The 27056-nt window shown below is 43.8% G+C and overlaps 1 protein-coding gene across 1 annotated transcript in view; it reads right to left on the bottom strand.

The window, feature by feature from the left end:
• The window catches only part of CFAP221 (cilia and flagella associated protein 221), an 89599-nt gene that overhangs the window by 57247 nt on the left and 5296 nt on the right, over positions 1-27056 (bottom strand). Inside the window, exons 4-7 of the mRNA XM_055122322.1 lie at positions 18689-18775; positions 18448-18546; positions 16391-16491; positions 5482-5585 (exon numbers count right to left, since the gene is read on the bottom strand). Coding sequence (XP_054978297.1) covers positions 5482-5585; positions 16391-16491; positions 18448-18546; positions 18689-18775 — 391 coding nt within the window. The remainder of the gene's footprint in view (positions 1-5481; positions 5586-16390; positions 16492-18447; positions 18547-18688; positions 18776-27056) is intronic.

Below are 27056 nucleotides of genomic sequence, written 5' to 3'. Positions count from 1 at the left end.
CTGACTTTCAGTTACCTGAGACAACCAGGGTCTTCAAATACTCCGTACAAGACAATTTTTTGACACAGGAAGCATTTTTACATAATTTTTTAATCATGGTATATTGTTTAATCATTCCATTTTATTATTATTTGTAGCTGTTAAGCTTTTGATGTGCCTGTTTCATAAATTAAACTTTGTCATGGGTATGTGTGTACGCAAAAAATTGTAATATTATAATATAGGGCTTTACCCCATCCTTTATTTCAGGCTTCAGTTGGGGTTCTTCTGGTTCATCTTGCTGCAGGTAAGATGAGCAGGAGAGGAACAATGGGGCAAACTGATCTATTCTTGTTCCTGTCTGCAAGGAATAGTTTCACTTAGTTTTAGTGTTTTGGCCACAGCCTGCAGTGCTCAGGAAACCATACATGGTGACAAGGATTGAATTTGGGTTATCTGCATGCAAGGCAAGCGCCTTGATCCCTGTACTACTGGTGACCCTGGAAGGAATAGCTTTGCCCGTGGATGCCAAAGGCATCTAGATTCCACAGGCGAAGCTTATTGTGGGATAACAATCAGGGATCTTGAGTAGGGGCGGGGGGGGGTGCTCGGAGGGGCATCAAGTGATAAAGGATGTGACTAAAGATGCTGCCTTATAACTGCGGGCCATGGATGTCTCCTCAATCACAGTCCTTTTGACATTCAGGTCCCAAATATGTGCCTAAAACACTCGCCTTTTCACACCTGAATGGATAGGTGATGGGGTGGGGACAGTGCAGGTACAGCCAGACTGGGAGGGTTCAATCTGGAGCACAAACCAAACGGGCCATTGCCCTAAGACTCCCGGGACTCAGGGGACAGGTGGAGTGTGTGTTTGGTTCCAGTGCTCATCTAGAGGAAGGGGATTCTTTTCTGCCAGGATGTGCTGCCTGAGAGGTGGGTCACCCTGGTCAACCAAACGATGGTCTGGACCCTCAGCAAGGGGAGACATCTAAGATTCCCTCAAATAAATGCAAAGCTGCAAGGAATTTGTCTTTTGGAGGAAAATGTGAAGTGAAAAATTCTTGGTAAATGGCTGACATATCTCATATCTTAGAAAAAGGCTATTAAAACCTTAAACATAAACTGGGTGATATCCCCCAGGAACAACTGCTTAATTAGCCGTTTTCTGCTCTAGTTCACCATTTGTATGAAGTGGATGCATTCTTCTGGCTTGTATGAGACACCATGCCAGTGTCCAGGATCTCAAAGGGGCCCAAAGTAAAAAAGTTCAAGTATTTGCGGATGGCATTTGACTGGTTTCCAATGCTAGTTAGATTTTATCTAAAGTTGTGCATTGCTGACTTTCCCAAAATTATTAACAGAGCGTCCTTGATGTTTTAATAGCTTCTGATTTCCTCTCAGCTATGGAAGGAAAGTCACAAAATCCTTTCTTCCCTTTCTCCAGTCTCAGGAAACTCTGGGCATTATCTACACACCTCACAGCTGTCAGCTCCCATGCACTTTCACTTGCACCTTAAGGGCTTCCCTGTGGGTAAATGGTAGTTGAGTGAATGTTGAGAGGACCGTGTCAGATTCCCAGCCTCTAAATGGAAGTCAACTTACTTTCACTGATAAGCCTGAGCACACAATGCTTGGAAGGCATGGATAAATTATGCAGATGATCTACCTCCTAGAGAGGTTGCTTTATAGCATTTTAGACTATGAATGTCACCACAAGTTTTTAGACAATCCGTTTGCAAAGATGTGTCAGAAACAGAATCTACAAACATACAAGCTAAGTATGTAAAGTTAGTCCAGTATTATTAGCTTACCTGGATCCAAACTAGAAAATGAATGTAATGAAAATGTACTGATCCCCCCAAATTATCCCTGACTATCCAATCAGAAGGTCTAGGAGTCACACCCGACAAGTGAGGCTTATTTGAGTTTCTAGACACCTGGTAAGTCAGGGAAACCCATGAACCAAAATGGCCCGTGTTACCCATTCGTGGGCCATGCAGACAATGTGTTTTATTGCAGGTGATTAAGTCATTGCTCAGGATTTCAGCGAGAGTACAGTGGGTAGGGCACTTGCCTTGCATGCGACTGACCCGAGTTTGATACCTGGCATCTCATATGGTCCCCTAAGTACCGCCAGTCATGATTCCTGAGTGCTGAGCAAGGAGTAACCCCTGAGCATTGCCGGGTGTGATCCAAAAAGCAAAAAAAAAGAAAAAAAAGAAAAGTCATTGCTCAAGTCAATAGCTTTGAAGATACTAGAGACAAAGGTGCGTTGATTAACAGTGGGAAACCAACGCCAGAGCATGCCCACGAGACCAGTGGACTTAGGCACACACCCAGTCTCACAAAAGGTTTGCAGAGGACTGGAAAGAGATCAATGGGTTCAGCACATAAATTTAATAAAGCACTAGTATCCAAATTATACAAGAATCTCAAACAAATCAATAGCAAAAAATCAGAAATGTCCCATTAAAAAAAAAGACCAAGGACCAAAGAAAATATGCGGGTGGCCAATAGCTATACTGAGAAAGGGGGCTCGGTATCATGAATAGCAGAGACACATAAAAAGACATATAAATAAAAATCACAGTGAGATATACAGTGAGATAAATCTTAAACATAAACCTGAAACATAAATGTAAACATAAAAGTGCTAGAGAGCTAGAGTGAGAGGAGCCTGCGTTTCCTTTGGTAATACAATCTGGTACAGTACCTATGGAAACAGTATGAAGTCTCCTCCAAAGACTGAACATTGAATTACCATATATCGAGGGAGTTGGAGAGATAGTACAGTAGGTAGGGCACTTGCCTTGCACTCAGTCAACATGGTTTTTATCTCTAGCACCTCATATGGTCCCCTGGCCCCAACAGGAGTGACCCCTGAGTGCAAAGCCAGGAGCAAGACTTGAGTACCAATAGGTGTGGCCCAAAAACAAAAAAATATTTCTTTTAAATAAAAAAATTACAATAGATCCAGAAACTCCATTTTGGGGAATGTTCCTAGAAGAAACTCAAATCATTTTCTTGAAGAGATGCCTATACCCTCACGTCTATTGCATCATTATTCACAACACCCAAGGTTTCAAAGCAACCTGAGTTCATCAGGGATTAATGGATTTGGGGGGCTGGAGTGATAGTACAGTGGGTAGGGCACTTGCCTTGAACGAGGCTGACCCGGTTCGATCCCTCCATCCCTCTCAGAGAGCCTGGCAAGCTACCGAGAGTATCCCACCTGCATGGCAGAGCCTGGCAAGCTACCCGTGGCATATTCGATATGCCAAAAACAGTAACAACAAGTCTCACAATGGAGACATTACTGGTGCCCGCTCGAGCAAATTGATGAACAACAGGACGACGGTGCTACGGTGCTATCGTGCTACAGTCACCTAGCAATGGAATGTGTTCTGAGAAATGCATCATTAGGTGATTTTAACCTTGTGTGGACGTCATAAATCTTAACCACACAAACCTAGATGGTATGACCTACCTCACAACTAGATTATATGGCATAGCCAATTGAAAACAGTGCTGTAGACACAGTGATGGACATTGCTAAACAATATGTTACTGTACATGATGCAATATTACTCAGCCTCAAAGAAGACTGAAATCCTGCCACTTGCAACAAGTACAGCCCTGGAGGTCATTACTTTTAGTGCAATAAGCCAGACAGAGAAATAGACATATTGCATGGTAGCGCTTACATGTGGACTCTAGATGGGGAAGAAAATCAAGGTCACAAAATAAGGGTGGTAAAATGTTTCCTAGAGATTGGGCCGTTCTCTGCTCCACCCAGAGAAGCACATTTTGTAAGAACTATGGACAGGAGCCTGCGCTGCTGGAGCCCACTCCCTGTGAATTCATGGCAGGAGAGGTGTTTGTTTAAAAATAAAGAGACTCCTGGACTATAAAAAAAATTTTTTTTAAATAAAGATTGGAAGAGTGGGGGGAAAGAGAGATTTATGGGGCTGGGAAATAACACCGCAGTAAGGCATGCTAGGCATGCACCTGACTTGGGTTCGATTCCTGGCACCACCTGACCCCCTCCCAGCCTCCTGAGCATTGCTGGATGCATCCCTGGAGACCCCCCAGCACTTCAGAGTGGCTCGGGTCTCACCAGCACTGCAGGCTGAGCAGCATCGCATTCTCAGGACCTTGGACTGAACTACCGCCGGTCCAGTAGACAAGAATTACTGCAGGGGGACCCAGTGTCTCCTCGGCAGCTTTGGGAGCCTGTCCCCCTGAAAAAAGGGAGAGGTCTCTACTAGAGTGGGTCACACTCTCTTGCATCATCCAAATTTGTTTACGAACATCCTCAACACAACAATGTGGCAATGAGAGGTGACTAATATGTAATTTGACAGGGGCATCCTTTTGTAATGGGAGTAGATGCCACATCCTTGTGTTTGTATTTTATTTATTTATTTTGAGATTTGGGACAACACCCAGTGGTGCTCAGGGCCTACTCCTGGCTCTGCATTCAAGGATCACTTCTGGCAGAGCTTGGGGGACATTGTGGGTTGCCGGGGACTAAACCCAGGTCAGACTCGCTGCGCCTGCTGCACTACCTCTCTGGCCCTGTGTTTGGATTTAAATGTCTCAGACTGATAATTTTTAACCGCTGTTCTATGGACTAGCGTCAGTCCACAGGAACAAAAAGTTTGATGAAACTCAGTCCTAGAGTTTTATTTGTAAAGTATATCTCAGTAGAGCTTAAAAAAACAAAATTATTTAAAAAAAATTAAGTATGTAAAGGATAAAAAAAAACAAAATTATTTCAGCAATCAACGCAGATCATCATGTATAGATAGTTATATCCCAAAATTAAACATCAAGAGGGACACTAGGAAGCAGAGGTCATTTTAGATGGAGGTTCCATTTTCTATCTAGTGGCACTGGAATGTGTGCCCTTTGGATGAAGCAGAGACAGACTGTCCACGTCATCTTATTTGAAATTGAGTTAAAAACTTGAAAATAGGGGCTGGAGCAATGGCACAGCGATAGGGTGGTTGCCTTGCACGAGGCCGACCTGGGTTTGATTCCCAGCATCCCATATGGTCCCCTGAGCATCACCAGGAGTAATTCATGAGTGCAGAGTCAGAAGTAAGCCCTGAGCATTGTTGGGTGTGCCCAAAAAGCAAAAATAAATGAACAAACAAACAAAACTTGAAAGTAATACCAAACATTACAAATAGCCAAAAATGAAAATGAGATCAAATCAACCATTGATTTTAAGTCTTGACTTTGCAAGAAAATATACCTGGACACTATTATAAATTTTCTGCAGGCTACAAATTATCCACAAAGTGTCCTTATTCCCAGGTGTATATTTCCAATTTATATCACTTCTGATATGGATAAGGTGTTATAGCTACACATTTATAAATGGCATATTAAAATGTGACTTGTTCCCTTTTATAATATGAGATTTACTCTTCAACACTTCTTTGACCTAAGAACTCTAAGGTCATTGGAATGGGCAATACTGACTCGCCTTACCTGATATGGGCTCAACAGTAAAAGCTTGATGAGTTTTCAACAGATTAATCTGAAACTCAAAATCTACAGGGCAGCTGCATTGCAAAGGAATGACATACTTTTTGCTGCAAAACAAAACAAAACAAAACATTGTGTTTTCTTTGTAGCTAAATCTTCTAGCAATCAGGAAACAGATGTAAATTATGTGGTAGTCAGTGGTTTCAGCAATCCTGGCTGATAGAATAATTCCTAGGTACCAGCTATCCTCCCCATTTCCTAGATATGAACTAACTCTAATTCCATGAGGTCCTTCTGTGAGGATTATTCCTCTTAGAAAAGAGAAAACAGAGGCACAAGAAAGGATGAGTGTCCTGTCCAGACAATCTTACTGGCAGAACGTGGAGTGAATGCAAGTTGAATGGCCAGAACTGGACTCACCTGAGTGGGGACAGATGAAAGATGAGAGGGGTCTCTGGGGCATTAATGGAAAGAAGTGGGCACTCCAGTGGGTATGGAGTTGGGTCACTGTATGCATGAAACTCTACCATTAATAGTATTGTGAATCGTGGTGCCTCAATAAAATCAGGGGAGTTTAATTTGTTACTTTAAAAAATATACAGAGAATAATGAAATAATATCCCTTTATTCACTACTAACAAATTTCTAACCAAGCTAGCGATTTACCCAAAACTCTAGCAAAAATCAAAACAAAACCAAACAACAATGTTTTTGTTAATGCAAAATAATTGTCATCCTACCAATTCATAATCCCACTAACAGAATATGGGACCCTTGACTTTTCAAGCATTTTAATTTCTTCTAATCCAATGAGGGTGAGATTGTATCTTATAGCTGTTTATTTGAGGTTGAACTTCTATACATATGCATTAATTTGGGTTTCCTCTTCTGAGATTGCCTGTGTAAACCCTTTACCCATTTTTTTCTATTGGGTTGTCTATTCTCTTCCTAATTTACAAATTCTTGGTATTAATTTTTTTTCAGCTCTAATCCACTGATGTCAATGCTGGATTGGGGTCGTCATACATGGAAACCTCTTCAGGCATCGATGAGATGAATAGTTCATTGTTTTAGTCAAACTTATCAATTCTGTCCATAAACAGGATCCACTAGAAGTATCCAGCCCATCTGAACTCTGTGTGCTTCCTACCCCTGAAATACAATGCTCATTGCACTTTCCAGGGCATTCAACCTCACAGGTCCCCTGGCCCCATTGACCATCAAATATTTCATGACCCTGACTGGAGAGATCAAACTCACGTTACAAGTGGCACGCACCCCTCCAAATGTAGGGAGCCAGGGCTCAGAGTCACAGTGAAGCATGACACTGCCACCCAGGATCTGAAGATTAGATCCTGACTCTTCCTCAGTGTCAGAGGTCTCAGCAGAACAACCCAAGTTATGGGAAATCTTCTACTAGAAGGAAATGTTTGCATTTTTCTGAACTGGACGAGAAAAACAAGCAAACACTGCCGGTGCTTTTCATCCTATGCCCAGTTCTTTAACTAACTTCAGAGTTCTGATAATTCTCATAGAAAAGGTGTCAGGATATTTGTTTAATGTTGATTATAGGAAGCCAAGTTCCTGATGCATGAACTAGTCTGGAAAAACAAACAGGTGCTTGAGGGCACACAATTCCAAGTACCTTGATTCAGAAGTTATGAGTGGTACAAAACGGAGAGGAGCATTAAACCCCACTCTCATTACTGCTTTTCCTATTATGGGCGTCAAATTTGTGTGGATACTTACCCTAATACATAGCAGAGGCACTTCAGATATATTTGAGTCCACAGGGATTTTGACAAATATAAGGATTAGTTTATTTAGAACACATTTGGAAAAAAAACAGAATCCTATTAGATTCTGGGGGTGAAGGGGAATTAAAAATTCTAAACTAAGTTCCCATTGCTAAAAAAACTGATCTACAAAATGGAGAATAGAAGGATATACATCTGATGCCTATTGTTCCTTAAAAGTAAATTGAACCCTGAGCTAGAGTTCCTCTATGACTTCAAAAATATTAGCCCTTCAGGTAAGGTAAGGTCAACTTATATCTCCATTATTTTGATCTTTTCATCTCTGTTATTCTTGTTTATACTGTTGTTTAAACTTTTCATCAATTATGCTAAGTATATGTATCACAGTAGGTCAAATACTTTATTTATTTACTGTTTTTCAGTAATGTCAGGAATTAAACCCAGGGCCTGACAAATTCGAGGCAAATGTTCTACTGCTGAGTCACATTCCTGACCCAGGTTAAGTACTTTAGAAGAATTATTCTCTGTTTTAAATAAAGTCCAACCAAAGTCCAAACCAAGCTTTATATTATAATCATGTATAAATTTTGTGCCTACTACAGGAGAGAACAAATTTGTCTCACAGAAAGTAAATATTATAATAATAGTATAAATTTAGGTTTCCTTTTTTGTCACTTCTCTAAGTAAATGCCAGTAGAAGGCCAGATATCATATTAATTTCCAGTTAATTATATAACACATATTTTGGATTTATTCTGATCTTATTCTTAGACCAGTGGCCCTACATTTCAATATAATATTTCTTTTTTTTCCTGCTTTTTGGGTCACACCCGGAGATGCACAGGGGTTACTCCTGGCTCATGCACTCAGGAATTACTCCTGGTGGTGCTTGAGGAACCATATGGGATGCTAGGAATCGAACCCGGGTTGGCTGCATGCAAAGCAAACACCCTACCCGCTGTGCTATCATTCCAGCCCCATCAATATAACATTTCTTAAATGAGTACTCGATAATTTTTCAGAGAATGAGTGATCTTACAAGCTTATTGTAGATAGCAAAATAAAAATATCTTCAAAAGTTTAAAGATCTTAGTATTTGGAGAGTAGAACAAAGGGATCATTTTAAATAAAGAAGATCTGGAGGCTTGAGAGATAGTACAGTGTGTAAGGCATTTTTCTTGCATATGGCCGACCTAGATTCAATTCCTAGCACTGCATGAGGTCCCTCAAGATACTGTAAGAGTGATTTCTGAACACAAAGCCAAGAATAAGCTCTGAGCACAATCAGATGTATTCCCTTTCCCACCAAAAAAAAAATTGGTTCTTTTTTGAACAATGAATGGTTAGTGACAATGTGCATAACAAATGCTAACTTGTTGTAATATGCTACATTCAGAAGGCATGACAAATTGGCCATGAGTTGTCCTGCTCACATAAAATTTAAGCAAAAGAGCATCAGAATAAGAAGAACTTCCCAAGAAGTTATGGACAATTGTCAAACATCACCCAGCCATAAGAGGTGAAGCAGAGATTAAAGCTTGCACTTGTACTTTTAACCATGGTACTCTGACAGCTCTTCAGGTCTCTAATATTAAGGATTAGCTATGGAACCGTCTTATGTGCACTGCAGTTCTCTTGAAAGAGGTCATGGCTGCCTACTTAGCTAAGGATCAGTGGAACTGCAGAAGTCAGAGGTGACAGATGCCCTCTCTCATCTGCAAAGATGATAATACGCCCCCCCATGAACATTTTGATAAAAAAGCCTTTTAAAAAATATTGTGGAAAAATTTTGAAGTTGGAGAGATAATACAGGGGTTAAGATGTTTGCCTTGTGTCAGGCCAATTTGGTTCAACCCCCAGCACATATGGTCCCTCAAACCCTCCCAGGAAAGGCCCCTGAGCCCACTGGGAGTGACCTCAAACTGATCTTTCCACCAATAAATAAATAAATAAAGGTTGGTAGGAAAAGGATTTTCCATAAGTAAAAAAAAACTGGGTTATGTTAAATGACAGTGATTGTTTTATCTGAATATCAATTTTGAAGCAGTTTTTAAATATAAGCTCATCATTCTTTCATACACCCAAGTCTGGGACTGAGGCAGAGTACCAGAGAATTGATACATTCAAGTCACACTGGTCAGAATGGTCCCATAAAGCCATCTTTGATAGTGGGACACAGAACATACATGAGTTGCTAGGATGAAGGAAGAATGTGTCTCCCTCAACAAGCTGAGAAATGGCATTGTATTCTCTTGGCAGGGAGAGTTTCCCAAAATCCTGATACCACCACTGCTGGTTCTACAGTAACATTCTTCACTGGCCCCATTTGAGACAAGTTGCCATGGATGCTGGGCCAGTTCTCCATCCTTCTCTCCCTCTCTGTGCCAGCTGGAGGACCCTCACTCTCTGTGGTGACGTGTTCAATTGCATTTGGACATCCTGCTTTAGCCTGGCTTGTTCTCGCATTTTCTAAAACAAGCCATGTAGTCCACTGCCTAAGGAAAAGCATTCTTTGGTAAATTCCGTGAATTTTCCAACATGAGCATTCCAGAACCTGAAATATCTTGGCTTTGCCGTGCAGTTGCCAGGGGTCTTTCCCACCTGCGTTGTGACGGGAGGCCTGGGAGCTACAGAGCACCTGTTGCCTTGAGAGAAACATGCAGTTCCACAGGCTGTGACAGAAAAAGGACTTGCCCAGAGGACCAGTTCCTGGGTGTGTGTGTGTGGGGGGGGGTAGGATAGGGTAGGGCAGGGAAGCCAGGAGGCTTTTGTGGCCCCAGGCCCATAGTCCACTGGCCAAATGGTCACAAAGTCAGCCTGGTGCCACCTGCATGGAGAGAGCCACCGGCCAACTAGCTGGACAGGTTCCAGATTTCAATCAGCTATTCAGCTCTTTGGTGCCAAGCAGACACTGCTGAAGAAACTGCCGAGCATGATGAATTCACGACTCATTTTAGAACCATGGGAAAGGAATGACAGAACATTTCAGTACCCCGTCTAAGCACGGCTCTCCCTTACTTGGATATGTGGAAGGGGTTAGGCTGGACTTAATCTATGATCCTCGGCAGGATATGAAGCAATGACGAGATGTAACCCTCCTAGCCATAAACAACAGTTCCCACCTGCAGGAGAGAAGGCAGCAGGGCCACCTTGCACCCCCAGGCTTGATTTAGAAACTCGGAAAGAAGCTGGAAGGCAACTTTCTGTTATTTAGAGAAGCTGTCAAAGCGTGTTTTACCAGGCCACTGCGGCTGTTTACAGGGGGCTGCCAAGTGTCCACCTGGAGTTCTGCCTCAGGAAGGAAAATTCACACCCATCGTGCCAGCCAATGAAAATGATGCAGCTGACGGCACGTGGACTCCCTGACCTCGTGAAAACTCACCGAGGGGCTCAGAGAGGTTCCCCACACAGCTGCTTCTCCACAGAGGGTACTCCAAAATGAGACAGTAAGGAAGTGTCATGAAAAGTCACTCCCGACCACATCTGACAGTTCTGCCCTGATTTAGCGCACACACCAAGATGAAACAGTCTTCAGAATCTCAGAACCTGCCCTCTGCTGAACTTGTGCTCTCTCGTCGACTCTGTCCTTCTCCATAATAGAACAGGATTTTTCTCGCTGCCATTATGGCCACTTGATGATCTTGAAAAGTACAAGGATCAGGGCAGGGGATGTGACTCACAGCAGGCACTTGCCTGCCATCCATGAGGCCAGGGGTACAGCCCGTGGTGGACCACAGTCACGTATGTTCAAGCAGCACAACCAAGTGCTCTCCACTACCCATAAGTACCACACCCAAGAAGAGTGTGACCCCCAGACAACATAAAAATAAAGGGGAATGGGCAGGGGTAGGGATCGTAAGTTCCATCAGAACCTTCACTACAGAGGGGAATATAAAATGGTGTGGCCAATTTGTTTTTTGTTTTTTTGTTTTTTTACTTTTTGGGTCACACCCGGCAATGCACAGGGATCACTCCTGGTTCTTCACTCAGGAATTACCCCTGGCGGTTCTGAGGGGACCATATGGAATGCTGGGAATTGAACCTGGGTCGGCCTCGTTCAAGGCAAATGCCCTACCCACCGTGCTATCGCTCCAGCCCTGTGGCCACTTTGGAAAACAGTCTAGTCTAGCATGTCCACTAGATGTGCATGTGTGTGTATATATGTAATATGAAAAACATGTACAAATACCCATTATTAAAAATCATCCCCAAGCTCCATATCCTTCAGTAGGTGAATAAGTGCATAAAATTTGGCACATTCCTACAGTGGAATATTACTCAGCCACAGAAAGGAACGAAGCACGGACCCAGCCTACAGGTGTAATGAGCCGGAAGAGCAGTGTGCTAAGGGAAAAACCAGTCACCAAAGGTCGCACCAGCATGCATAACTGCATCTGCGTGAACTGTGCAGGACAGACACATTTGCAGAGACAAGAAGGGACATGAGGGTTGGCCTGAGGCAAGAGGGACTGCAGTGTGAACAGATTACATCTGGGGGGTTCAGTGCGGGGAGCGGAATGAGTCAGAAATGACACAGGCAGGTAGAGTCAGCCCCAGCCGTGCTCTGTGTCAAAAATGGTGGCATTAGGAGGACAGCACAGAGGTGGCGCGGCAGCTGCCCTGTGTGGACTGGGCGGGTAGGGCACACGGGAGCGGGTGGGCAGAGCGGCAGCACTGGGAGGTACAGGCGCTCCTGACCCAGTGACAGGCGCCCCCTGGAGGAAGAAGTGGAGACCTGTTTGGGGGTGTCCTTATCCACATAGGAGCGGGGAGCCTCATGCGAGACAGAGAAAGGGCAGGGCCAGACTATAGGACTGGTGGGGAAGTGAGGGGTGCTCCATGAACCTACAGATAAGGAAATTCTAACAGCAACAAAAGTGAGAACAGCCCGTTAGGAGACCACTGAGAGGCTGGGGACCACACTGAGGGCCGCTGCTTCTGCAGGTGGAGTGGCCTCTGGGAAGAGTAGGGCGTCATACCATGCACAAAAGTCAGATCAAAATGGATTAAAGACCTCAACATTAGACCACAAACCTTAAGGTACATTGAAGACAATGTCGGCGAAACCCTCCACGATATTGAAGATAAAGGTATCTTCAAAGGTGGCACGGAACTAAGCAATCTAGTAAAAACAGAGATCAACAAAAGGGACTACATTAAACTAAAAAGCTTCTGCACCGCAAGAAATACATTGACCAGAATCCAAAGACTATCCACAGAATGGGAAAGGATATTTACACAATACCCATCAGATAAGGGGTTGATATCAATGGTATATAAAGCACTGGTTGAACTCTACAAGAAGAAAACATCCAACCCCATCAAAAAATGGGGCGAAGAAATGAACAGAAACTTTACCAAGGAAGAAATACGAATGGCCAAAAGGCACATGAAAAAGTGCTCTGCATCACTAATCATCAGAGAGATGCAGATCAAAACAACCATGAGATACCACCTCACACCACAGAGACTAGCACACATCCAAAAGAACAAAAGCAACCGCTGTTGGAGAGGATGTGGGGAGAAAGGGACCCTTCTTCACTGCTGGTGGGAATGCCGACTGGTTCAGCCCTTCTGGAAAACAATTTGGACGACTCTCAAAAAATTAGATATTGAATTCCCATTTGACCCAGCAATACCACTGCTGGGAATATATCCCAGAGAGGCAAAAAAGTACAATCGAAACATCTGCACATGTATGTTCATCGCAGCACTGTTTACAATAGCCAGAATCTGGAAAAAACCCGAATGCCCCAGAACGGATGACTGGTTGAGGAAACTTTGGAACATCTATACAATGGAATACTATGCAGCTGTTAGAAAAAGGGAGGTCAAGAATTTTGTAGTTAAGTGGATGGGCATGAAAAGTTTCATGCTGAGTGAAATGAGTCAGAAAGAGAGAGACAGACATAGAAAGATTGCACTCATCTATGGTATATAGAATAACAGAGTGGGAGACTATCACCCAAGAACTGTAGAAATAAGTACCAGGAGGTTGACTCCATGGCTTCGAGGCTGGCCTCACGTTCCGGGGAAAGGTCAACTCAGAGAAGCGATCACCAACTACATTGTAGTCGAAGGCCATGTGGGGGAAGGGAGTTGCGGGCTGAATGAGGGCTAGAGACTGAGCACAGCGGCCACTGAACACCTTTATTGCAAACCACAACAGCTAATTAGAGAGAGAGAACAGAAGGGAATGCCTTGCCACAGTGGCAGGGTGGGGTGGGGGGGAGATGGGATTGGGGAGGGTGGGAGGGACGCTGGGTTTACGGGTGGTGGAGAATGGGCACTGGTGAAGGGATGGGTTCCCGAACTTTGTATGAGGGAAGTATAAACACAAAAGTGTATAAATCTGTGACTGTACCCTCACGGTGATTCTCTAATTAAAAATAAATAAAATTTAAAAAAAATAAAAAAAAATTAAAAAAAAAAAGAGTAGGGCGTCATGGTCACCGTGGGGAACTGCTGGTGCTCCCACCCATTCCAAAGCAGACTGGTGTCTGTCTCTGTGTCTCTATCTCTGTCTATCCCTCCCCTCACTCTCTCTTTTTCTTTCTCCCTCCTTCTCTCTCTCCCTCCTCCTCCCCCCTCCCTCCCTCTCTCCCTCCCTCCCTCCCTCCCTCCCTCCCTCCCTTCCAGTGTTGCTCAGGGTCTACTCCTGGCTCTGCACTCAGGAATTACTCCTGGCAGTGCTGGGGGCTGGCAGGTTGAGGGGGGGAGGGGCTATGGAACATGTGAGATTCCAGGGATTGAACCTGGGTTGGCCGCTTGCAACACAAAGGTCCTGCCAGCTGTACTATTGCTTCTGGCCCCAGGGTTTGTTGTCTTTCAACAGTTTTCTATCAACTCTCATGATTGTTTTTGCCTGCGGGCCTGCCTCTCTCGACTCCTGCCTCAGCGGAGACCTGAGTGGCCGCCCCATGCCTCCTGGCCTGGCCCCAGTTGGCCCAGGGGGAGGAAGTGGCCAGAGGTGATTCACCATCTTGCACTGTCCAATCATGCCTGTACCGTCCAGCAGGCTCAGAAGCCCTCACAGAGCACACTGCCACCCTGGGGACACTTCCAGAGCCAGATGGAGGCTGATCAAAGATGTGCAGGGTAGGGCCAGGCTGCCGGCAAGCCATTGGTCAAGGTGCTGGTGGCAGCCCTTGCTAGCCAGCTGCTGTCCCAGGCCTGGCTCTGTGAGCGCTGTGGCTTGGGCAGTGCTAGGCACCCCATCCCTCTCCTCCATTCTTTTCAGGTTATGCCCTAATAAATCATATGCAACCAATTCCTGTTTCTGCTTCTGAAGAATCTTACCTGAATGCCTGCTGCTTGATTTTTTAAATTAAATTCAAATTTTTTTTATGTTGTTGTTTTAGGTCATACCCAGTGATGTTCAAGGGTTACTCTTGGCTCTGCACTCAGGAATCACTTCTGGTAGTACTCAGGGGACCATATGGGATGCTGGGGATCGAACCCAGGTTGACCATGTGCAAGGCAAATGCCTTCCCCTCTGTAATATTGCTCAGGTCCTCCTTCTGCTTGCATATAAATACTGTCATTTGAAAAATTGCAATGGTTGCCTATTTGGTGGCAGGGGCGGGGGAGTGTCCCAGGCCCTCTGCAGGGCCTATGCCTGGCTTACCTACAGCACTAAGTGATATTCAAAAGTCAATCCGAGCCTCACAGGCAGTATCAGTTAGAATGGAGAGAGGCTGAGTGGGGTCCTGCAGGTCTCTTTGCCCATCCCCAAATTGATAGGTATTGAAAACCTATTAACATTGGATGGTTCCGGAGACACCAGGAGCAGTGCCAGGCAGCTGGCAGGGAGGAAAGGGGTCTCAGAACCTATATATTTTCCAAACAGTACAGGAGTATTTCAGTATTTTCACAACTACTTGATCATTACACATCAACATCTAACAGTAGATATCCCTGGAGATGGGCTGGAGCGATAGCCCAGCGGGTAGGGCACTTGCCTTGCACGTGCCCAACCTGGGTTCGATTCCTCAGCCCCTCTCAGAAAGCCCGGCAAGCTACCTAGAGTATCTCGCCCGCATGGCAGAGCCTGGCAAGCTACCCGTGGCGTATTTGATATGCCAAAAACAGTAACAACAAGTCTCAAAATGGAAACATTACTGGTGCTCGCTCGAGCAAATCAATGAGCAACAGGATGACAGTACTACAGGACAGTGATCCCTGGAGATGAAGAGCAGCAGTGCTATGTGTGGTAAAGTCTTTAAGAACTATTCATGTGGGTGGGGGGAAGGAATAAGGCACAACTGGAATCACAATTTTCCCAACAAGAAGGGCCAGTGGGAGGCGTATGGGTAGAATCTGAGACTTTATTTCCCTTTTGACCCTCTCATCTTTGCTTTCCCTGAACTCACTTCCCCCCCTTCATCTTAAATAAACAGATATTGGGGTCTGGAGAGATACTACAGGGATTTACGTGCTTGCCTTGCACATTGCCAGCTCCAATTTCACCACCCCCACTCCCTATGTCCCCTCTGTGCTGCCAGGAGAAATCTTGAGCTTTGTTGGGTTTGACCCCAAATCTTCCTCTTCCCCCAAATCTTATAATAGAGGTTGGCTAGTGGATGGATGTAATCCAAGCTAGCCCAGTAAGAATCAGCCTTGTTTGTTTGTTCTCCCTGCGCTTCTTTTCTTGTTGTTTTTGCACGCCAGGGATCAGACCCAGGTGCTCAACTCACGCATGAACTTTACCATGTAGTGACCTCCCTGGTCAATCCTGAGATTTTCGCTTAGGCGGACCTAATGCTTCCAAGCCCTTCTAACCGCCTCTGTAGTCTTTGGAGCATCTGGCAGCTCTCTTGGCTGCTTTAAGGGAGCCTGTTGGGAAGAAAAGCTGCAAAGAGCAGCAAACTAAGAGGGGAAGAGTCAAGTTCCTGTAGCCTGATTTAACTGCCTAGACCCAGCCATGCCTGAACACCTTTCAGTCATATGCCCCAACAAATCCCCTTTCTTGCCTATGCTATTTCATTTAGGACTTATTTTGGTTTTGCCTTTGCAACTAACATGTTCAGCTTACTGTGACAGAAAGAATAACTTCCCACTTGGAAAAATAAATATGAATCTAGGTTCCTGGAAATGTGAGTATCTCTACTCGTTACATCCTATGGCACTTGGGGCAGTTCCTTTGGGTCACTCACCTTTCACCAAGTAGAACATTTGATAGATTTATAAATGAGGGGAAATCCAGTGTGTTCATGATGGGATAGGCATGGATAGGAATGAGCAAAGTGTCATCCCCCTAAAAATTAATGGGATAAAAAGTTAAGATTACCACAGTGAAAACTATAAACTCCAAAAGTGAACCTGCAGCTGCTTTGGGTTTCTATTATTTAAAAAAAATTAAGGACTTTTCTTTGAAATGAGAATTGCTATTATCCATTAGAGCCGGTCAAGACAATGAAGCAGTCTGATAGCTATGAACACGGTATCTGTCTGCTCCTATTTCAGAAGTTCATAAGGAAATGCAAACCTGAGAGAAAGAAACTAGTACAGAACCCAGATGCTGCAGAAAGTGATGAGTCTCAAGCAGTGACTGGCAAGAGGGTCCAAGGCCTGCTTAGTTCGTGACCTTATGCAACACCTTTGACCTTTCCAGGTCTCCTTTCTTCATTTGCAAACTGGTGACAATTCTTTGTTTCCTTAAAGTGATTAAAACGGAGGATGGTTTTTTAAAAAATAAAAAGTACCGCATAATATGTCAGGAATTATGCCCATTATTGCCAAGTGTACCTTGGTACTCTACACAATGCCTGATCTAAGACTTTTTCTCCTTGGCACAAAATATTCCTCCTGAAAGCAATATTCTGATTTTGTTTTGTAGTTTGGGCTTTATTCTCCCCCTCTACCCCCTTCAAATTGAAACGTGGATCCGGGACATGCTCAGGGGTTGAACCACTAGAGTGTATGTATGAGGCCCTGGGTTCCGTCCTCAGCACCACAATAATAAATAAATATGTAATCTATGAAAATTGGGAGTTATTTGTTACTAAATTACTTTTGTGTGAAAAGCTAAATTTAATTCGGTGAGGGCTTCTCAACTTGTCAACAGTGGAGTATACAACGGGCAGTGACAGAAGAGGCCTGACTGCACAGAAGCCTGCCCTGGCTGGAGCCAAAGGCTGAGCTGGGCACCCTAGAAAAAGCCCATTTGCATTCCTAGAGCACCGGTATCTGAAGTGCAGCCTCCCAGGCTCCCAGCTCCCAGCAGACCCCCCCGCACTGTCTCTGAGGGCATTCCCATAGGATAAACCATCCAGCCTTAGGAGTTTATACTCACAGCTCACGTGATTGTCAGCTTCTAAGTCTGGCACTTAAGGAGAGTGTTTAGGTTATCTGAGTAAGCCTGTCAGCACACAGCACCACATGAGGGATGAGGCTGTGAGGCCTGGGCAGGTGAGAAGCCTGCAGTCAACAGCATCTTCGGGTGTTCTCTCCATCTTGGTAGCCTCTGCTCACCTTACCGGGCCCCGGGTCACCAGACAAGGACTCACAGACAGGCCACACAGGGAGGCTGAGCGTCAGATAGAGAAACATCCTACTTGTTACTCACTCTTCCTCCCTTGAGCCTCAGAGTTTCATTTTTGGTTTTGGGGTCACACCAGTAGTGCTCAGGGCTTACTCCTGCTCTGCACTCAGGGGTCATTTCTGGCAGTGCTTAAGGGATCATATGTGATGCTGGGGTCAAGTGTGTGTGTGAAGCAAACTGGCGTCAGGTGTGTGTGAAGTAAGCGCCTTACCCTCTATACTATCGCTCTAGCCCCTCTACCACAACTAATTCTTTATCCAGTCATTATGACAGATGCTTCTTGCTTTCATACTTCGATTACTAAAAATTATGCTGCTATAAAAATATGTGTACATCTTTCTGAATTAGTGCTCTCATATTCTTCAGATAAATACCTTAGTGTGGTATTGTTGGGTCATATGGTATTTACTTTTACTTTTTAAATGGAATTTAATGAGGGGGAGGTTGTGTGTGTGTTGGAGGGTAAACCAGTTGTGCTGAGGTTTATTCCTACCGAGTGCTCAGGGATCACTCCTGGAGGGACTCTGGGCACCATATAGGTAAGCAGAGATTCAAACCAGAATTGACCGTGTGCAAGAAAGCAAGTACTCTACCCGCTGTACTGTCTCTCCAGCCCAAGAATGAGTTTTGCTACTGCTTTCTTCCTCCCCAAGGGTTTAAGAAACTTACCTTGCAGTGAACGCGGATGCAATCATAATAGTACCGCCACTCATCTGGAAAAAATGTGACGGTGATGGCAAGGGACAAGCCGGGGACCAGGCGGTTCTCCTAGAAGATAAGTGGGTGCTTATGGGGACAGAGAACAGAGAGCACAGCTGTAGTGACCACACGCAGTATGCCTGTCCATGCAGAAAGCCAGAGCCCAGATAAATGCACCGAGGGACAGGAGGCAACCCCGAAGGAAGCTTACCTTTTTTACATACTTGATCTGGAAGTATTTGGTCTGTGGGGGTAAGATATGAACGTGGGTGGCATCGTTGGAAATATTGACCAGGCTCTGGGAGAGGAGAAAAAGCACTGGGAGTGAGCATGTTGCTTTCCATCTACTTGCTTACTATCAACTTGAACTCAAAAGTCAGTTACTCCACCAGTGGAAATAAGACTATGCAGGAAAGAATGAACTGCAACTCATTGAGGGTTCCTTGGGAGAGGGTTGGGTTTGGGTTTTTAGGCCACAGCCCAGTGGGGCATGAGCAATGATATATGCATGCCGAGAGCCAATGGGGTCAGCAGCATTCTAGTTCCTTAACCTTTGTACAATCTCTCTGGGCCCCAAAGAGGAACAGCTATGCCTGAGTATCAGCAAACCCAAGGAACAACTCAGAGAGGCCTGTCTGTAGAGCTGGGTGGATAAGTGGGTGCTTATGGGGACAGAGAACAGAGAGCACAGCTATAGTGACCACATGCAGTATGCCTGTCCATGCAGAAAGCCAGAACCCGGAAATGGAGGCGGGGAGACAGTCACTTCAGCCTGTCCTCAACTCCTGGGCAGTCCGAATTGTGTGGGCTCAGACTTGTTTGCAGAAACCACATCCTGGTCTGCCAGAAACAGGAGCCAGGACCCCAAGCTGGACTGGCTAGTCAGCGCCTGTGCATGAGGGCCTGAGCCAGAATGCTTCTAAGAACTAAAGAAAACAACGTGCTTCCTCCAGCATGAGTGTGGCACAGCTGACCCAGGTACGGGCTGCTCCCCACCTGCACATGAAGGCTACGTCTACGACACCCCAATATCTCATCTGCTGATTTCAGTTTCCATACTGCAATGTCCAGCTTTCTATTTACCTGTTGTCAGCAGGTCAGTTCTATTTCTTTCTCTGTATGTGTATGTTTGTTTGTATGTGTGACTGTTTATCTGTCTTGAGGTCATACCTCAAGATGCTCAGAGGATACTCCTGGCCTTGCTTGGGGACCACATGGTGCCAAGGATCAAACCAGGGCCTCCCTCCCACATGTGAAGTACGGTTTCAGCCCTTTAGGCTATCTCTCTGGTCTACCTTACACTTCTTCTAAGTATTTTTTCTTAAAATGTTGGTTAGGCATATTCCCTCTACAGTGTGCCTGCAAAACCAACTCTCCAGAAAACTGTACTTCGCTTCTTTGTACTGTGATTTTACCTCTCCCAATCCTCACATACTAAAGACAGTTTTGAAAAACAAGATTCTTAAATGATCTCTAAAGCTGAAATAGAGAACTGAAAACAAATAGTATTATTTCAGGAAAACCAAGGGACTATTAACTTATGTAAAATAAGGCAATAGACCATTGCTTTAGGCTGGAAATAACAGCATTGATTATCTGTGGAAAAGCTGACCAATTATTTACTTAAACAGTCTCTTCCACCACCAACCCCTGCCCCCAGACAAAATCTTTCCACAGAAGGAAAGAAAATTTAAGATATTTTGATTTTGAGCAAATTGGAAATAATTGTTTTGAATTTAAAAGTAAATTAAAATGTTAACTTGAATATGAAGCCAAGTAAACTGCCTTAGAGCCTTTAGATAGATCTAGATCAATCTCAGATATTAATGAGCAATTTCTTGTGGCTTTAAACACATGTTTAGTCATTCCATTCTTGTGTCATTTGCATAATTTCCTGTAGCATACCCAAGATAAAAGCAAAGTTGGATTTTGCCCTTTGCTTGGCAGGAATCCCAAGGTAATCCCATTAAGCATCCACCTGACTGCTGAGCAGGACTGGAGGCTGGCTCTTTCAACCTCCCAGAACTCTAAGATGAAATCATTTTGTACCATTATTGATTTGTTTGTTATAATGTCTGATATGAGCAGTATGGCTATCCAGGCTTTACACTGCATTTATCTGGTCTGAGTGAATAAAGATTCACCTTTTTTGCCCAAAAAGTGAGTTTATTATTATGTGCATGTCAATTGAGTGCCCTCTGTGGCTTAAGCATAGTGTGATGCAAATGACAGATATGTCCCTTCCCTCTTCCTCAGAATGAAGTTTTTCCCTTCTCTCCCCAAATCCTAGAATGTAGGTTGACTGGTTTGCACATTGGTCTCATGTGCTTCTAAGTCTTGCAAAGTCTCTGCTATGCTCAGAAAGACTTTCCCAAACTCTCACTTTGCTTCTCCTCTGCAAGCCTTTTTGTGCATTTACTGACCAGTAACCCATGAAAAACTGCTCAGAGAGTAAGCCCATAGAAAAATTGAATTCCAACTATAATGAGTTGAATGGAAACCTCAAAAAGAAATGTCTCCGAGAGTGCAAAAAAAGCACAGTAGAAATGACATCTGCACCTGTATGTTCATTGCAGCACTGTTCACAATAGCCAGAATCGGGAAAAAACTTGAGTGCCTGAGAACAGACAACTGGTTAAAGAAGCTTTGGTACATCTACACAATGAAATATTATACAGCTGTTAGGAGAGATGAAGTCATGAAATTTGCTTATAAGTGGATGGTCATGAAGAGTATCATGCTAAGTGAAATGAGTAAGAAAAGACAGGGACAGACATAGAATGACTGCACTCATTTGTGGAATATAAAATAAAATAATATGAAACTGACACCAAGGACAGTAGACATAAGTACCAGGAATATTACTCCATAGTTTGAAGTCTGCCTCGTGAGCTGGGGGAGAAGGCAGCTGGAATAGAGAAGGGATAACTAAGTCAAGGATGGTTGGAGGGATGGTTTGGGATGGGAGGTGTGTACTGAAAGTAGATAAAGACCAAATGTGATAGCCTCTCAGTATCTGTATTGAAAACCATAATTCCCCAAAGAATATATAGAGAGAGTATGGGGGGAAATTGTCTGCCATAGAGGCAGGGGGAGGGGTGGGATGGGGGAAGATACTGGGGACATTGGTGGTGGATATATGTAAAACTGGTGGAGGAATGGGTGTTCAATCATTGTGTGAAACTCAATCATGAAAGCTTTGTAACTGTATCTCATAGTGATTCAATAGAAAGAAAGAAAGAAAGAAAGAAAGAAGAAAGATAAGAAAGAAAGAAAGAAAGAAAGAAAGAAAGAAAGAAAGAAAGAAAGAAGAAAGAAAGAAAGAAAGAAAAGGGAGGAAAAGGGGAAGAGGGAAGGGGAGAGGGAAAGAGGGAAGGGAAGGGGAAGAGGGAAGGGAAGGGAAGGGAAGAAGGGAAGGGAAGAAGAAGAGGAGGAAAGGAAAGGAAAGAAAGAAAGGAAAGAAAGAAGAAGAAGAGAAAGAAAGAAGAGAAAGAAAGAAAAGGAAGGAAGGAAGGAAGGAAGGAAGGAAGGAAGGAAGGAAGGAAGGAAGGAAGGAAGGAAGGAAGGAAGGAAGGAAGAAGGAAGGAAGGAAAGAAGGAAAGAAGAAAGAGGGGAGGAGGGAGAGAGGGGGAGAGGGAGAAAGAAGGGGGCAGGAAGGAAGGAAGGAAGGAAGGAAGGAAGAAGGAAAGGAAGGAAGGAAGGAATGAAGGAAGGAAGGAAGGAAGGAAGGAAGGAAGGAGGAAGGAGAAAGAAAGAGGGGAGAGGGAGGGAGAGAGAGCGGAGAGGGAGAAAGAGGGGGGAAGGAAGGAAGGAAGGAAGGAAAGGAAGGAAGGAAGGGAAGGAAAGGAAGAGGAAGGAAGGAAGGAAGAAGGAAGAAAGAAAGAAAGAAAAGAAAGAAAGAAAGAAAGAAAGAAGAAAGAAAGAAAGAAAGAAAGAAAGAAAGAAAGAAAGAAAGAAAGAAAGAAAGAAAGAAGAAGGAAAGAAAGTAAAGTAGGGGAGAGGGAGAGAGAGGGGAGAGGGGAGAGGGGAGAGGGAGAAGAGAGGGGGAAAGGAAGGAAGGAAGGAAGGAAGGAAGGGAGGGAGGGAGGGAGGGAGGAAGGGAGGGAGGGAGGGAGGAAGGAGGGAGGGAGGGAGGGAAGGGAGGGAAGGGAGGAGAAGGGAGGGGAGGGGAAGGGCGGGGAAGGGAGGGGAGGGGAAGGAAGGAGGGGAGGGGGAAGAAGGAAAGAAAGAAAGCAGGAAGGAAGGAAGGAAAGAAAAAAGGAAGGAAGGAAGGAAGGAAGGAAGGAAGGAAGGAAGGAAGGAAGGAGGAATGCATGTTGTAAGATAAATAAGTCTGAAAAACATTAAATGAAAGAAGCTAATAACACCAGATCACATGGTATCTGATAATATTTATTTATATAAAAAGATCCAGAATAGACAAATTTATACCATCACATGAGTACCTTAGTGGCTGGGTAGGGTGGAGGTAAGGGAGATGAGGGAATGACTGAAGTAGCTAAGGGATGGGGATGGAATGGTTTATTATAAACAATAAATAATTCAGAATAATACTTTTTGGATCTATTGTAGCCCTAGCCTACCATTATCTAGACCGTGAACCTAATACCATACTGAATTACTAAACTTAACCTTGGTCGTTGATGTTGTATTCTCAGCAATGTGTCCTTGCAGGCTGATAGGGGAAGTTTTTTATTACAATTTAAAATCCTCACGTTTTTAGTGAAAGGAAAAACTTGTCACTCAGGGGGCCTACTCCTGATCTTTTGCCTCTTGACACTACTGAGCCTGGAAGGAGGAAAAGACGTTCTCTTGGTTGTGGATGCCTGAGGAAAACCCAAGATGGCTTCCTGGGTGCCTTACAAGTAGTGGTCAGCATCCTTTAGTGATTCTCTTCTGAGCAGACCACATGAAAGTTCGGAGTATTTGTTTTGAAAAAGATACAATTGACAACACTAGTGCCAAGTATGGACTGGAGCGATAGCACAGCATGTAGGGTGTTTGCCTTGCACGAAGCCAACCCTTGCACTCTTTGCCCCTCTCGGAGAGCCCAGCAAGCTACCGAGAGTATCCCACCCGCATGGCAGAGCCTGGCAAGCTACCCATGGCGTATTCAATATGCCAAAAACAGTAACAACAAGTCTCACAATGGAGACATTACTGGTGCCCACTCTAGCAAATCGATGAACAACTGGATGACAGTGATGACAGTGATGAATGCCAAGTATAGAAATAATGATGTATTTTAAAAAGATCACCCTGAGTCTAGATAACATACATAGTTTCCACCAGGCATAGCTATAAAACATTTTTCCTCTGATGAAAATATTTAAGAGCTATTCCCTTAGTAACTTTCAAATATACAACACAGTGTTATTAATTATCATTCCCTTGGTGCACATTTTCCTTGTTTGTTTTGTTTTTGTTTTGGGGTCACACCCGGTGACACTTAGGGGTTACCCCTGGCTCTGCACTCAGAAATTACTCCTAGTGGTGCTCAGGGGACCATATGGGATGCCAAGATTTAACCCAAGTTGACCATGTGCAAGGTTAATGCCCTACCCACTGTACAATTTCGCCAGCCCAAGATTGCTTTATTTTCGTATTGGGAGTATGTGCTTTTTAATCCTCTGCACTAATTTCTCCCACTCTTCACCTCTTGCCGCTGGTACTCATTAATCTACTCTCTATGTCTAAGCTTGCTAGTCTATTTGATTCTTTATATTCCACATATAAATGAGGTCATTCAAAATTTGTCTTTATCTGTAATTCTTTCTTAAAATGATCTGCTTTGGGCCACAGATATAATATAGGCATGAAGATGCATGCCCTGTGTGTGGCCAATTCCTGTTCTATCCCTGGTACCATATATGGTCCCCCAAGTACTCCTACAAGTGATCCTTGACCCCAGAGCCAGGACTCCATTCTGAGAACAGGCCAGTGTGGCCCTCAAACAAAAACAAAACAACAGTTAAAAAAAAACATAATAAAGGGGCTGGAGCAATAGTATAGTGGGTAGGGTGTTTGCCTCGCATGTGGCTGATGCAGGTTTGATCCCTGGCATTCCATATGGTGATGGAGCCCACCAGGCTTTCTGAGTGGAAAGCCAGGAGTAACCCCTGAGTATTGCCAGGTGTGACCCCAAAATGAAAACCGCTAAAATAAATTAAACAATAACAACAACAATAATAATAATAATATATCGGCTTCAGTAACTTAAGACGTGACTTCTAAGAATGGAATACACCTAAAAGCAGGGCTTTTTAAAGGGGGTGAGTACAATAAGCATGCATTTCCAGAAATTAATTATCAAATGACAGTCCTGCCACCAACATAAGCTGAGACCAATCTCCTGTGCTCACTCTTACTCTTACCAGAATTCCTAGTATAATTTTCCAGATAATATGGCATACGTGAGACTAAATTTTAACTATAATTTCATTTAATAAAATGGAAACGTTTTTAATAAAAATAAAAATAAAGGGGGTGAGTAGATGGGGACAGGATGGAGAGTGGGCATCACAAACAAATCCAGGGTCTCGGGGCCTATGTGCAGAAAGCCCACCTCGGCCCTGTCCTATCATAGACCCATTTCACTTGGATCTGGAACTCCATTGAAATAGTTCTCAGATATCCTGCTGAACATATCTTAAGGGATCCGGGTGAGATCACTCCGATGCATAGCTGACCTAAGTGTTCAGGTCCCTGGAACCACAAATACACCAAGGAAACCAGAGCTGGTATTCTACTAGATTTTAATCTTCTAGTGTCTTTACAGCTCAACACCAACTGCAAGAGAAGTGAAATAAATATAACCAAAATACACCAACGGGACTACATTACAGTTACAAGCTTCTGCACAGTGAAAGAAATCATCACCCAAATGAAAAATGTCTCAAGGAGTGGGGAAAAGACCTTAGTAAATCAAACATCTGAGAAGGATTTATCACAATATACAACAAAAATCTATAGATAACGCATGACAACAAAAACAAAGAGACTGATTTCAAAAAGGGCAGAACAGACCTGGAAAGATTGCTCAAGGGGTGAGAGCACATGCTTTGCCTGTGAGTGAGTTCTGGGTTCACTCCCTAACTCCACATGGTCCTGTGAGCACCACTAGATGTGACCTTCCCCGCTACACACAGTCAGGAATAGCCTCCAAAACCCAACGTGTGTAACCCCGAACAAACAAAACAAAACAAATAGGCAGAAAATTTATATAAACAAAATCTCCTCAACGATAATATACAGATAACTAGCGAACACATGGGGAAAATGTACATCAAATTATTATTAGGGAAAGGCAAATCAAAACCACAGGGAAGTATCTTTATACCTCTAAGAATGGCTGTTATTAAGACTTAGGAACTAGGCCAGGAGGACTGGTCCTTGGTGGGAACTTGTCACAAAAAGTGTGGGGGAGTGCAGTTAGGACAGAGAAGGAACCAGCAACAATAGTTTCAATAACAATATTGCAAACCACAGTGCCTAAAAGGAAAATAAGAGAGTGAGGGAGAATAAAAGTGTCTGCCATAGAGGCAGGCTGTGGGGCGGGCAGGGGGAGGCAGTGGGAAGGAAACTGGGGACACTGGTGGTGGGAAATGTGCATTGGTGAAGCGATGGGTTGGATCAATGTATGACTGAAACTCAATCATAAACAACTTTGTAACTGTCTATCTCACCATGATTACCAAACAAAGGCTATTACCCAAAAGACAAGAAAAAACAAATATTGGTGGGGATGAAGACAAACAAGAACTCTTGCTCTCTACTGCAAGTGTAAAATTGTGCAAATACTGTGGAAAGTACAAAGATATTTCTCAAAAATTAAAAAACAGAAATTCCATATGATCCAGTGATGATTCCACTTCTATTTACTTTTCTGAAGAACGATAGTACAGCCAGTAGGGCATTTGCCTTGCATGTGCCCAACCTGGGTTCGATCCCCAGCATCCCATAAGGGTCCCCTGATTAAAGCCAGTAGGAATTCCTGAGTGCAGAGCTGGGAGTAATGCCTAAGCTTTAATAGTTGTGCCCCTCTCAAAAAAAAAAAAAAAGAGCTGAGTATCTAATTTAGCAGTGGACCACATGTGTGAGGTTCTGGGTTTTATCCCCAGCATACACACACACACACACACACACACACACACACATTGGAAGAACTAATACAAGAGGATATTTGCATTTTCATATTCACTATAACATTATTTATGAGAACCAAGATATAGAAACAACCTAAATGTACAATAATGAATGAATAGATAAGAATGTGCTGTGTATATATATGGATATGGAAACTCACAATGGAATTCCATTCAGCTGCTTAGAAAAAGACAACTTATTGCCATTTGGAACAACATAGACAGATCTAGAGACCTATATGCCAAGTGAAGCAAGTCAAAATAATGGAGAAAAGCAAAGGGGCAAATAAAACAGACAAAATCAAACTTAGATATAGACAATGGATTGGTGTTTATTAGAGGGAGCGAGAAGATGGGCAAAGAAGAGTTAAAGAGGGAAAAGTGTACGGTGGTGGAAAGAAACAAGACTTTTGGTGATGAGCAGGATGCAGTGTT

This window comes from Sorex araneus, chromosome X (genome assembly GCF_027595985.1).
Source record: "Sorex araneus isolate mSorAra2 chromosome X, mSorAra2.pri, whole genome shotgun sequence".
In the NCBI taxonomy this organism is placed as follows: Eukaryota; Metazoa; Chordata; class Mammalia; order Eulipotyphla; family Soricidae; genus Sorex; species Sorex araneus.
Note: the sequence above shows the minus strand (reverse complement) of the source record. Positions and strands in the feature narration are given on the sequence as shown.